This window comes from Musa acuminata, chromosome BXJ3-10, assembly GCF_036884655.1.
Source record: "Musa acuminata AAA Group cultivar baxijiao chromosome BXJ3-10, Cavendish_Baxijiao_AAA, whole genome shotgun sequence".
Classification (NCBI taxonomy): domain Eukaryota; kingdom Viridiplantae; phylum Streptophyta; class Magnoliopsida; order Zingiberales; family Musaceae; genus Musa; species Musa acuminata.
Window position 1 is genome coordinate 18,494,247 of NC_088358.1, and position 13,765 is coordinate 18,508,011.

Consider the following 13,765-nt stretch of genomic DNA (forward strand, 5'->3'; position numbering starts at 1 on the left):
TCCTATGTTCAAATCTTATTATGCTTATAAAAAATTCCCATTAATTCAATCAATCCGAGGGAAGAGTGTAACATCTCATATCATTATATATATATATATATATATTATATATGATCTATCGACTAAAGCTTTTTAGATGAAACGATATTGATAAAAAGAAAAAGAAAGAGAGAGAGAGAGAGAGAGAACCAAAACCTTCCAAAAAGTTTTCTTCAAGGCTTGGACAGATGCTTCTTTTGAGGAGGAAGCTCTGCAGCCGACGAAGCTTATTCCAGGTATATGTCAGTAATCTAGGAAATAAATAGTGGAGGGCACAATTTAGTGGAGCATATGGTGGAGAATGAATGAACAAAGAGATGCAATGGGAATAAATGAAGCCATCTTTTCCTTTTGGGTCGGTCACCCATGTGGATTGCTCCAAAGCATTAATCAAGAATAATAATGTCCTCGATGCTCCTAATGAGGTGTCGTAGCTCGATAGGGGTATTTTGATCTAACACGCTAAAACAGAGGTGAGAGTCGTTAACTATCTCTGATTAAGGTGGTCGGTCAGATGGTGAAAGGATGTGTTTATCCTGGAAATGAACAACTCAAGAGTCTCACATCAGCAGAAGACCTAACAAGGAAAGGCAGTCATGCAGGACCATATTCAAAGATCAAACCAGTTTAGTTTATGTATGCTTACAATCTCTCAATTTGTTTCCTTTGGGTCTCCCTGAGACTTGTTCTAAAAGTATTTCTTCAATGATAAGGTAAGGTTATCAAACTATCAAAGTAATACTTGGATCAACAAGACTCAGTACCTGAAATTACACCATGTAGTAGTAGTGGTTGGTGTCTGATCAATCAGCTGAATAAGAGTGCTGATTTCTCAAATAAATCAAGAGGTTTCCTCGTGACTTGGCCTAATTCTCAATCAGCACTTCACATACGACACATCATGAAGTGAGCCTAAGAACTCCAAAATAGTGGGAGATGGCTTCATGACATTCTCGAGTAAAAAGTCCGCATCTTACTTCTCTGCAAGATTCTCTATATTTTCTCAGAAGAAAGGTTGTTTAAGAACCTGTTAAGCCTGACTGGAACTTCATGTTCTTTCCAATTTGCGAAGAGACTATAGCTCATCATGCTTAGAAGGTTGACTTTTGTTCAAATCTTCAAGTTTTTGTTGCAGTTCCTGACAGAATCACCAGAATTGTATTGTTAGCTTTAAACCAATCTAGGAAGGTTCAACCTTTTTAATGGGAAAAATATGAAGTACCTTCAACTTATCTTCCAGACATAAGATAGGAGTGGAGAGAATTGCAACATACCTGACATGGAAAACATCAAATTTTAAATAAAAAGTACTGTGAGATGAGAGGGTAGCTTGATATAGAAAGATGTCATACTCGCATCGGCTTGGTTCATCCACATCAGCAAGCTCATCTTTCACACCACACCTAAGCCTAACCTGTTACAAGGATATCAAGGTTGAGAATCAGAAACACCCTTCTGAGAGATTATGCATGCTGACAAATCTTTCGAGCGGTACCTTTAAACTTCTATCTGGGCCATTCCAGCATCTGTCTCCATTAGAAAATTGCATAACTCTGTAAGATTCATCAAATTTCTCCCAGTTCCTGATACAAGAGAATACTGTGAGCATACAACCTTAACAGTTGAACATCATATTGTTGAGAACTTGATGTCCACTAGACACTTGAGTTATGAATTCAATGGCAACCCCGAACTTGAAAAGAACCTATTCTAAATAACTAATAATGGCATGAAATTCTTTTCCTTTTATTTTCAAAGTTACGAATTCTGCCACAAATAATGATGAAAAACATACTGAAAGCATTAAAAGAGTAGATTTAGAAGTAAAAAATGAACACCCATGATCTTTTGCCAGAAAGGCACTCCATGGAATATGCCTACTCAACCTTCAGGTGACAATCACACACAGGTCTCCAGAAAGATGAACAGGATCCATAATGAAAGCAAAACTTGTGCTTGAATGTCCCAACTTATCAAACATATTCTTATCATGCTATCCTCGGTTGCTCAGTGTGTGCACCTCATGTCCACAACGAGGCAAGCAGTATTTTACAAACAAAATTATTCCCTCTGATTTTAGCACATCATTCAGGTGTTCAATCACCAAAACTATCTTATCAACAATTAAATTTCTCAACCTTGCTTAACCTTTCAAGATTCTGAAATCCAGTTAAACATACTTCAAATACAAAAATGAGAACAGAACCAAGTCCCGAACAGGAGTTGAGAAGGCAATGGTAGTTTGGTCTAAAAACAATGAAAATAACATATTTGTTTGATGATTTCACTGCCAGTGTTAAGACCAAGTGGCAGCAGATCAGAATACGACCGGCCACGTAGATTGGCATAATACTTCAGATGTTAAATAAAACTTAAAACCATAACGGAGTAGTTTTAAGACCTGGATATGTAGGTTGATATAGTATTTCAGATATCAATTTTTTTGTCTTTACAAGGAAATAAAAGCTGAGCTCTTACCCAGCAAAAAAGACCAACCTTTCTCCAAGCAAATAATACCAACTAATCAGCTAAGTGTAAGAACTTACCCTAATTGCGTAGTACTATGATCTTCAACTTGAGAAGCCTTTTTAAATGGACAGACCTTATAAACATACCTAGCAACAAACAAGCCAAAAGCACATATTATTAAAGTAGAGAATCACAGTGCATTTAAGAACAAAGAAAAGCAAGAGGTATGTGTCTAATACATACTTGTTCTGCTTGTTCTCAAAGCAACGGTCATAAAATGAATAAAATTCTTTGTCTTTCCCTGGTAAGAGATGATACAAGCTTTAGCAGCTATTTGTGGTCATTTAACTCAACCGATAGACATCAAAGAATTTTGCAGAGAGAACTGACAGTAATCCAAATGGACATTACACAATAATTTATTTTGCATCTGTACAGTAAAAGAAAGAACCCAAAAACGTTCCACCTAATGCACAATTATCAGTTTATATGCAATTTGTAAAATTAAAATGGTTGGCCCTACCAAAGAATGTTTTTCCTAGAACCTTTATATGCACCTAGTAAAGCTTCCACCATTGTATACAAATCACTAGTACCTTAAGACTGAAGAAGACAGTTAGTAACGAGGATAGTAGCATGTCGTAGAACCAAGCACAAGTTAAACATGCAGCAATAGTGAGATTTGATACAGGATGACTAAAACGGAAATGCCAACAGGAATGAAAAGCAAAAGTTTGATAATGATTTGAACATGTAGAGCTGTTGGCAGCTAAAAGCACAAAATAACAAAACCCTTAATTTTATTAGTTTCACAAGCACATGAACAACCATATCTACTAGCAAATGATTTTTATCAGTACACAAAAATCTCATGTGGTATACTTACCAAAATCATGTTTTAGCTTTTCGGTCAGACTGGAGATTCTTGATCGCAACTTGGACAATTTTGAGTTGGCATCATTGTATTCCTTTTTAATACGAGAGGCCTCTGCAGATGTCAAAAACCAAGATGCCATGATTCTCATGCTCCTAACAGAGCTGTAAGGAGACACATTAGCTACCTGATATATCCACAGGACTCTTGAAAAAGTTAAAAGCTTGAAGGATATTTTGAATAGTCTGTTGTATCTTGTCCACCCATGATGAGCTACCTGATGGAGTTAAATCTGCAAAAGGAAAGTGACAAACTCAACATTCCAAAACCTCACATTATCAAAACATTAACAGGTTTAAAGACAAAGCTAAATTAGGATGTGGATGAATAACTCCATTTAAACCTGATAACTCAGAACTGTAATCTTTGTCAGGGTCATAAGAGCCATCAGGTTCAACATGATCTTCTCCATATTCTTCATCTGCTTCATCTTCAAAGTCATCATCATCAAACTTATGTCTATCATCATCAATGTCAGAGTCATAACTTTCTTCTTCTACACTGTCTGAAGAATCTTGATTTTGTTCATGTTGTTCATGTTCTTCCTCTTTTGCATCATCAGGTTCAATTGTTTCTTTCATGGAGTGTTCACCCGTCCATCGTGATGCTACAAGCCGTCCCAACTCTTCTCTTGATAAACCATCTGCGCTCTCAGAACCCTTCTCCTGCAAGATTTTACTATGTGACATACAAGACAATCTTGAACAAGGTTGTAATTTCGTCACATGGTAAGTAGGCATACTGTTGAGGATGCCATGAGCCAAAAAAATAGCATTAATATGTTCGCGTTTCTCTTACACAAAACAAACTCATGCAGTCTCTAAGCTAGAAGAGTTCAAAGCTGAAAGAACTTGAGTACATTGCCAGGTTTAGAGAAAATGTAGCACACAACCTGTCGTTATATTAGAGAATAAACTATCATCTCACTACATTTCTAAAAACATGAAATCGATCAACCTAAACATCAGCCGAAAATAAAACTCTGCTAAGCATTAAATGACAGTAAAATAACATGCACCCATTTCTAGTAATTAAATATTTGTCTATGTTCCTGTCTTACATGTCTCCAAGACCATTAAAATGAAGCTCAGTTTCCGCAATAAGGAACCATCTTTCAGCATGGTCAGCCTGAGCAATGCATATCTCAAAAATATTTCAAATTTTGGTTTCGGTTACTAGAAGAGATTCAAGTTTGGCAGCTTTTGTGATTCAGGAACTTTGCAGCAGCTTCAGATTTTCATCAGTAGCAGTTTTTATTAAAGTATATATCGCAAAAAGATATCTTTCAGTTGCTTCCATGAAAATAGTAGGATCAGTATCTATCCAAATCAGATGTATATATGGCAGCTCTAAGTTAACTTCTTAGCTTAAGATATCATAAGTTTACAGCAAGAACTGCAATAGTTAAAAGACTAGTAGTCTTTAATATAATAGAAGCACATGTCAGGTTTTGCCATTACCATTTCTGCGGCATGATCTGAATCAATCTCCTTGGCTCCAGTTTCATAATTAGGACCAGCATTAGTTGTAGTTTTGTCTTCATATACATGCTATTTGAAGAATCCAAGAGATTATACAAAATTAATAACTCGTACAACTTTCTATATACCAAAATCTAACCGTAAGGCTGCCAGATAGAGTTACATGAGGTTGCTTCATTACCTGATCTGTAGAAAGGCCTGAAGGTAACTCAGCACTTGTATCATCAGAACCATGATCAGATCTGATGAAGTCATGATGATCATCAACAACCTGCTCCAATAAAAGAGAGAAAGTACATGACAATAAATCGAAAGGAAATTACTAGACAAACTAAACTAAAAATGAAAACAATATGAAAGAACTTGGAATACCTGACCCACAGTGTGATCAGCAGGAATATCAATCCCAGAATTATACTCTTTTTCCAATTGATCTACAGATTCATGACCAATATCCATCTTATCCAGCTATAAGCAAAAGTGAGAATGTCATAAAGATACTAGTTGCCATGAATATCATAAGAGTGACATAATCTTAATTGCTACAAAAATTGCTGGAATTGTTCCTAGTTCAGACAATGTTTTCATGAGTATAAGAATGGAAGCAAGTTATTATTGGTTTTCTAGTAAGGGTAAAACATGATGGAGACATCTGAAAAAAGAGAGAAACCAGCTTTGGACTTCTTAACCATACAAGATAAAACAGCAAACTGCTGCATATTATATGTACTTAGATATGACTGTTAATCCAATCTTCCCCATGTTTTCCCTATTTTGACATCACTATATGGTGATTAGTATCATAATGATACTCAAACTATAATAGTCCAGATGACATCAAGAATATCATGCAAGAAGATATGAATAATAAGCTCCTAAGGCAGCACCTAGTTCTGGCTGGTGCAAATATGGTTGATATTTACATCCAAATATACTTATTTTTCTAAGAAATAAAACTTGGTGTCCAACAATTCTTGGGACCAATACATAAATCTTCATCAAATCTATTATTGATCTAAGACTTAAAACATTATGTTTCACTTTTGTCATCCAAGTCTTTTGGAATTATCTTCATGGACATGACATCTCTAACTTGAATTGCCAAGGGTCATTTATGAATTTCTTTGAACATACCCAAACCACTTCACAATACTCATCTAGTCCTTGGGTGCTGACTCCAACATAAATAAAACCCAATTGGCATTGTTTTACTAGAGCCCACCAATTCAATTCAACATTTTAAAATACAAAACGTTATAATGAATGTGCTCATTCATTTTAACATTTCGATAATAAAGAAAAACTAGGGAAGTAGAAGGAAAGATTTTCTTTTGTGATACTAGAGGATGTGAAAGAGAGAGGAAAGGAAACACAATAATCGGAGAAACAATCAAGAAAAAGAATAACAATCAAACTCATTTTGGCTCATGGGGATCTCATGATAAAGCCCCACATCACTTACACATTCTGTGGGGAAACATACTTTTATCCATTCATCTTTTAATTCATTCATTTACAATATCTTTTCCTCTTTTTATAAACCCTAAGCACAAAGAAGAAAAATACATAAGAAAAATATAAAATTACATCTAGACAAATCAATCAAATGTTCTTTTCTTTTTCAAAGAAGATGGTATTCTGGATCTAATTTGGAAAATAATTATTTTCCTTATTGATAATATTATTAATTTATTATTAATTGATAAACTTTTGTCTACATAAAATGAGAAAAACTTTCGCATACAGATAAACAAACTTCAATCAAGACAAACTTTGATTTCTTCCATCTTTTTCTTAAATGTCTTCCTTTTTTCCATGTGATAACTTACATTTACAAAATACTCAAAAGTCTCAAACTAATAAAAATATATTCAAATAATAAATATATTAAAATGATCCCACATCAAATTCAGTCTGGAATCTCTAGGAAAGAATTAATCAACCTAAATTCAAAAACCAAAAATCGGAATCTATACAACTTTTTTTCTAATCTACTAGAAATAGGTAGTTAATTGATACACCAACCATGTCCTAGTTTAGGTCAACATAAAATGTTCCTTGTCAAACTAAATCAACCCATCCCATCTACCAATCACATGTCCAATAACATGCCTAGCTTCTTCAACTATGAGCATGGTGTAGACTCAGACCATATATCATGCAAGTATTACCTATTTTGATGAAGTCAGTGTTTTTAAAAGTGTTAGGCGTCTACCTGAGCGCCTAAATATTAAACTTTAAAAAATAAAAAATAAGACAATATGGTTTCTACTGATGGATATCTATGCTAAACAAGTTTCTAACCAGTGCTAAACAGTTCTAACCAGTGCTAAATAGTTCTAAAGAGTGGATCAATATGGTGCTAAATATTTCTAACCAATGCTAAACAAGTCTAAAGAGGGAACTGAGAATATGAGTAACTGACGGCCGTGGAGAAAGATGGATGAAGGAGAGGACGGCAAAAGAAGCTATAGATGAAGGCGACAATGACGGACGAAGCTACGGATGAAGGCAATGGTGACGGACGAAACTGCAAACGAAGGCGATGAACGGAGCTGTAGCGACGGACAAAGGCAGTGACAGTAGACATAGGGTTTCATTTCAAGTTTGTCTCACTATATCGGGCACGGGTTTTGTGTTAGGGTACATTAGTCAGTTCAATTGAACTAACTTGCTTGCTCAATCAAACCAGGCTCGAATCCCGATCCAACTTCACTCGAGCGCTCGCTCGAGGCACCTGGGCTCAGGCAAGCGCTCGAGTGACACTTCACTGAAACGCCTCACCTGAAGGTTTTGCAAGGCGCTCGGGCCTTGTGTCACCTCACCCAAGCACTTAGGCGAGCGCCTTTTAAAAACACTAAATGAAGTCATATAACATATTACATATTCACTATTTAAGCTTGATTACATATTTGCTTCTTTAATTAATTTTTATTTTATCTTGATTATTTTATTATAAACTGCATAAACACCTACCTATGAGTACCTAAACCACCAGCATACAAAACCATTTTTTGAGAATATTGTCCAATCTGAAGTGCACACAAGTACAAATGTAGTTGGAGCCTCATATGCTCTATGAGTCACCTTGGCAACCTTCATTTTGCTACCAATTTTTAAAATTGCTTCAAACATTTTTGGGGGGCAAATAAGTCGTTCAGGCAACGTAAGTTTCTCTCCATTAGTATCCTTTTGATCACCTAATTTAGTTCGTTGGCCATTATTGAAATGAACTTGCTATCATAAATTTATTTTACTCATCATGTTATTGAATCTCGGATTTTGATAATAAAATCAATTGATGAAGTTATGTTTTAATAAGCGTTTAAGTGACGCAGGACTAACTTTGATCATAGAAAGACAAATCGATTGAAGAAGAAGAATCAGACGTTGGGCCGGAGAGCATCATGTCAGAAGATTGGTCGACGTGCCGAAAAATAGACTTTGTGCCATGAGTTCGGGCATCGGGCCAAAGGGATCGGACATTGCGCCAAGAAGATCGGATGTTGCGGGAGTTCAACATGCCGATGGATCGGGCAATACGCCAAAGGAGAGGATGATGCTCCGAAGGTGAGGACGATGCACCGGATGAACCAATGGCATGCCAGACAACATAGGATTCATATTTGTAATCGGTTGTGTCTTGATCGAAGTAGTTTAGGTCGAGTTGGTTTTGGATGTAACCGTACTAACTCAATTAGGGACCCATTGGGCCTAAATAAGGGCTGATTTAGGCCTATTGGAAGGCACATTCAATGACCTGCAGTTGGATTAGGCGGTGGCACCACCAAACCAAGCGGTGGCACCGCCAAACCAGGCGGGGGAACCGCCTATGAGCTAGAACGTACAAAGTGTACGTTTCCGAAAAACCCGACGATGGTACCGTCAGGGTCAGCAGTGGTACTGCCAGTGCACAAGGTGGCAGGCAATGGTACCACCCAGTACAAGCGATGGTACCGCCAATACCCCAAAAACCCAAGGATTTGAATTTTAGCTCTATTTTTTTAAATCATTTAGGGCCTACAAATACCTCATTCATTTTTGCTTGGGATAGCAAGAAAAGAGAGCAAAAAGGGAAAATAATTCTTGAGAAAAAAATGTGTGTAAACTCTCTTAAAGTATAGAGTCTCTTCCTCCTAGAGTTAGAAATCTTCTAAGGGAGGAGTGAGGTCTAAGTGTAAAAGAGAGGTGTAAAGGTTCTCTCCTGAGCCTGTGAAAAGGAAAAAGAGTTCTAACGAGAATAGTTGATCTTCACCCATTGAAAGAAGATCATTAATGAAGGTCGATAGCCTCGACGGAAGAGGAATCGGGAGTGGACGTAGGTCACAATGACCGAACCAATATAAATTCGATGTGCATTTCCCTTTATGCTCTTCATTACTATTACTTTCTGATTTAATTGCTTATTACACTTACTCATACTCTAAGTCAAGCACACTTTTGATATCAGTTTTTAGCGAACGAATTTTCAAATTGCAACCTTTCGAAAGCACAAATGCCCTCTTAGTGTCTTTACGATCCTAACCAAGGTCTGCAATTTCGTACCCTACCGGAGTTTCGACGATCGCTCGGTACGGTACGAAACTATATACCGAGCGGTATACCGCTCGGTATATATATATATATATATATATATATATATATTATTTAAAAGGCGACGTCGCATCGCCTCGGTGACGTCGCCTTTTCCTTCCCCACGAAGGGTGACGTCGTCTCGTTTATATATATATATATATATATATATATAATCCGAAAAAGACGACGTCGCCGAACGCCGCCTTTTTCTAAAATATTTATATATAAATATTTTTTTTTTCGTTCCGCCTGGTAGCGAGCGATCCGCGTACCAGTATGCCGTCGGACCGGTACGTACCGTCCGTACTAGGCGGTATCATTCAGTATTGCCTTCCTTGATCCTAACACATACTGCCCTCAGGTATTCCATGAATGCTTAAACTTTGTGGGCAAATGGTTTTAGAATCAAAAAAGAAAATGATAAGATAATGAGATAAGATTAATGTTGGTGCAAACTGCAAAATGCAATAATAAAGAAATTTTAAATGTCAGGTTTACCTGACTGGTCGTTTCCAACAATGTGTCATGAGTACCCTCAGAGTGATCCAGTGGAGACTCCTCCAATGACTTATTTTGCTCAGTTGATTGTCTTTCAGCATCTCTTTGTTTCTTTTCTTCCTCCTCTTTCAGACGTTCTTCCTCCTCTGCCTTCTCTATTTGTTCTTTATGCTCTGTGTAGAAGGTGAAATCAAACTTGATACTAGGAACATTGCATGGTAATCTCACATATTATATTCATTCTTGTTAGAAAACAAAATACTGACAAGTTCCACAAATCAGTTTTGCAATATACCAATGCCTCTTATAGCATATTTTTCAGTTCAGCATATTGTCCTGATGAAGATCAAGTCAAGATAGACAATAACATTTCATCCTAAAAGAAAGATTTTAGATGTCCTAGGAGTACTACAACCACTCCAGATGGATTGTCAGTCTAGTGGTTGACATAACTCAAGTTGGTTGGTTCCAGCGGTTGCACAAAAGAAAGTGTCAGCGTAGATAAATAGTTCTCAATGATAAATTAGCAGTTAACATTCCACTCATTCTCAAAGATAAATTATTCAGTATGACCTGTCCATCATTCAAGTAAAATCAAATAGCAAAGTTTGTGTTACCTAATTATGTATTGTTTTCTAGTGAGACAATGTGAGAGCACCAAGCACTTAAATTTGAATCCAACAGTATCATGGAATATTAAATATTGTAATTGTTTAAACTACACAGTAATCTTAACTTTTGAGAGATGTACAAAATCATTATAATAAGTGTCAGAACAACAATGACTGAACTTGGATGTGCCATTTTATGTATTAATGGTACTGCACCTCTGAGTTTATCAACAAGTCCTTTAAGTATCTTCTCTTCGCTTTTCAGCTTCGACAATTCTTCTTCATCTTTGGCAAATGCCTGTTTTGCCTTTTCAACTTCCCGTTTCCGGATAACTAATCCATCCTGATGTGTTGCTATCTTCTTCTTCAACTTTTCACACACTGCTTTCCCAGCCTCCCAACATGTGTTTGGGCAGTTCACATTCCCTTTATATTCATCACTCCCATCACAACAATCTGCATGTAACAACATGAGCAAGTGGAGAGGCAAGAAGTTTCAAAAGTCTTCAAATATAAAACTTATAAATTATATGGTATTTCCATAAGAAGAGAATAGAATGAAAACCTAGAGATAGTATTATCGGACTTCATGTGCTCCTAACAATTTTACATAGAAGACAAGGCAATTATCGACAGAGGCTATTGGAGTTATCGTATAAAATACTATTTGAAAATAAAATTCATATACACATGTTCACCTTCTTTCACTCTGTTTTCTGATCATGAATGAGAGAGAAATTATTAGGGATAAACAAAAGATGGAAAAGGTATAGATGTATAACACAGCACATTATAACTAAAATAAAATTTGTTCCAAATGGTTAAAATTGCATGATAATTTACAAACATAACCAAACAAATTGACTTTCAGGTCTAACAGAACCCTGCAATAACTTAACATGTCTTGTTGGTTAACTGAACATAGTTGGAAAACAGATGAATTGATGCATAAAAGACACAACAATGAAACTCTGCATATTTTAGCCGACAATATGTAGTACTTGACAACAAACAAGCATATTTCAACCCCATAAACACTTGTACATAAATCCCCCCCATATTCCTGAAGCTGATTCCTTCCAAAATAAGCAATCCTCAAATGTAAAAAAATAATAATAATAAATCTATCCCTTTTTTATTTTTTATTTGTTTTCTACAGCATCATTGCAGTCATAGCAGAAAGTTTCAGCTGGAATAGCAAAATTAGCCAAAATCAAGAAAAGGGAAAAGAGACACAGTTGTTTTCCTTCTTACCGCAAATGCCATCATTTACACGAGAAGAGTAGATCATCTGTGGAATGTGACCCGGATTCCGGCAATAGAATTTACCTTCTGGGCAGGCCGATGTTCCTGCAAGCTCCAAAACTAATACATTCAGGAAAACCGTCGAATAGAATAAGAACAAATGAACGGAAAGAAACCTGAGCTAATGCCCTGCCGACTAGAACCCTAACATACGTGCAAAATCCACAAAACAAAGGAATTTATCAGACACGAGCAAAGTAGACGAGAAAGAAACCAAAACATTTCGGCGTAGAATCACTAACCCGGTTCGTCGGTTCCATCTAGGCAGTCACAGAAATCATCATTCAGCTGCTGTTTGGTGAACTTCTTGGATCCATCCTTGCATTTAATCACGTCCGACTTGTAGAAGTTCTCATCTGACGGACCAAAGAGATCGAAAAGACCACAAGAATCTCCCAGGAACGGGAGATCGAGGGAAAGCAAGAAAATAAGAGATCAAACAGAAAAAGAGAATCCAATGCGGTTAATAGAGATCATCACCTTCGGGGGCAATTCCAAGCAGCTCGCAGGGAGGGAGAGAAGCGAGTCCGGAGATCCACGACAGGCATAGGCATGAGATCGCGAGAGACACTGGGAAGAGGAGATGGGTTCTCATCGGTCCACCTCGAGGAGAAGCTTCGTCTCTCTTCCGCTGCGACGAGGGGAGAGAGTAGGGGAGAGATCTCCATACAAGAAGCAATTCTTCGTCTCGGGTGTGATCGTGGCCGTCGGTTTTTCTTGATGCGGCTGATAGGGCAATTTTGTGCAGGAATGGATGGAGGAGAAGAGGAGGAGTCGGGCTCGGGAGCTGATCGGGTGCGACCCGACCCACTTGTCCTAATTCGATTTGCCGGGTCCACACGCGAGACAATCTGTTGGGCACGTGACCGAGCCAAATCAATATAACAAGCAAAAAACTTAATGGTTTAAAATTGGTTTAAGAGAGACTAAGATTAAATTAAATCTTTTTTATTTATAATTAATATAAATAGGTTTATTTTGTGACAAATAATGTAATTTAACCAAATAAAATGAAAGGATGAAGAAGTATATACGGGTTGTTGACTAATTGAGTAGTTAGTCAATTATTGCTAATTTAGACTCTTAATTCGAAGTTGATGAGTCATCGCCTCGGATTGAATCATGACAAATGATATCGATGCCTGCACGAATCTTAAAGCGGAAGCTCTGCTGTGAGCAGCCCCGGAGCAGAGTAGTTTATATACCATGCGAACTGTACAGAATGAGAGGAAGAAATGAAGCGTGAAGGTTCGCTAGCTTCGCAGTGGTGGCATCAGATACTTAAGAACTACATGGAAACTTCAAGCTCGTTGTTCCTATGGAAATGACAAACTGGATTATCTCCAGAGACTACTAATTATTGAGGAAATCTGTGTTTTGTTTAGGAACTCACTGTCAGTTCTGCTGATATGGTATGTGTTTTTGGTTCTTATGATTTCAGTAAAACAAAGTCAAGATTCTTGACATTGGAGTTATATGTAGATACCATAAAATTCTATGTTATAGTCCTTATCAGTATGAACTTTGTTTCTCTTCCACTGGTGCCAATTTCAAAGAGATTAAAGAACACAGTTTCTTTTTCTTAGCCTACTGGTGCTTCAACTAAAGCTGCCTTTTCATTGTTCTTATTGAGAAATGAGAGTGCTTTTTGATATATTAACAAGATTAATGGATCTAATTATTGTTACATCCCTCTGAAAAGACTTTTTTTTATTTTTCAGACAACTAGCAGGCATATATTTTAAACAAGTTGGTCTCCTTCATATTTGATTTTTATTTTGTAATCTCTATGGAAAACAGAAAAAATGAAAGATAATAACAATAACAATGATGATGAGTAAAATTAATGCAGC

At 36.8% G+C, this 13,765-nt stretch overlaps 1 protein-coding gene across 2 annotated transcripts; it reads right to left on the reverse strand.

Moving 5' to 3' along the window:
* Window positions 1-617: 617 nt before the first annotated feature.
* LOC104000032 (glucosidase 2 subunit beta) lies at window positions 618-12,631 on the reverse strand. 2 transcript variants are annotated; one of them, XM_009421968.3, is made up of 17 exons: window positions 12,393-12,630; window positions 12,155-12,268; window positions 11,862-11,957; window positions 10,824-11,063; window positions 9,997-10,169; window positions 5,296-5,391; window positions 5,105-5,194; window positions 4,903-4,992; window positions 3,786-4,107; window positions 3,570-3,674; window positions 3,395-3,496; window positions 2,752-2,809; window positions 2,586-2,654; window positions 1,535-1,622; window positions 1,392-1,453; window positions 1,262-1,313; window positions 618-1,177 (listed from the first exon to the last, which is right to left on the reverse strand). In XM_009421968.3, exons 1-17 carry the CDS (start codon window positions 12,505-12,507, stop codon window positions 1,115-1,117), a joined length of 1,935 nt encoding a protein of 644 aa, XP_009420243.2. In that variant the 5' UTR covers window positions 12,508-12,630; the 3' UTR covers window positions 618-1,114. The 2 variants fall into 2 exon arrangements, with proteins under 2 accessions (XP_009420243.2, XP_065025872.1); XM_065169800.1 differs by lacking the exon at window positions 4,903-4,992 and having other exon boundaries at window positions 12,393-12,631.
* Between the last annotated feature and the right edge of the window lie 1,134 nt (window positions 12,632-13,765).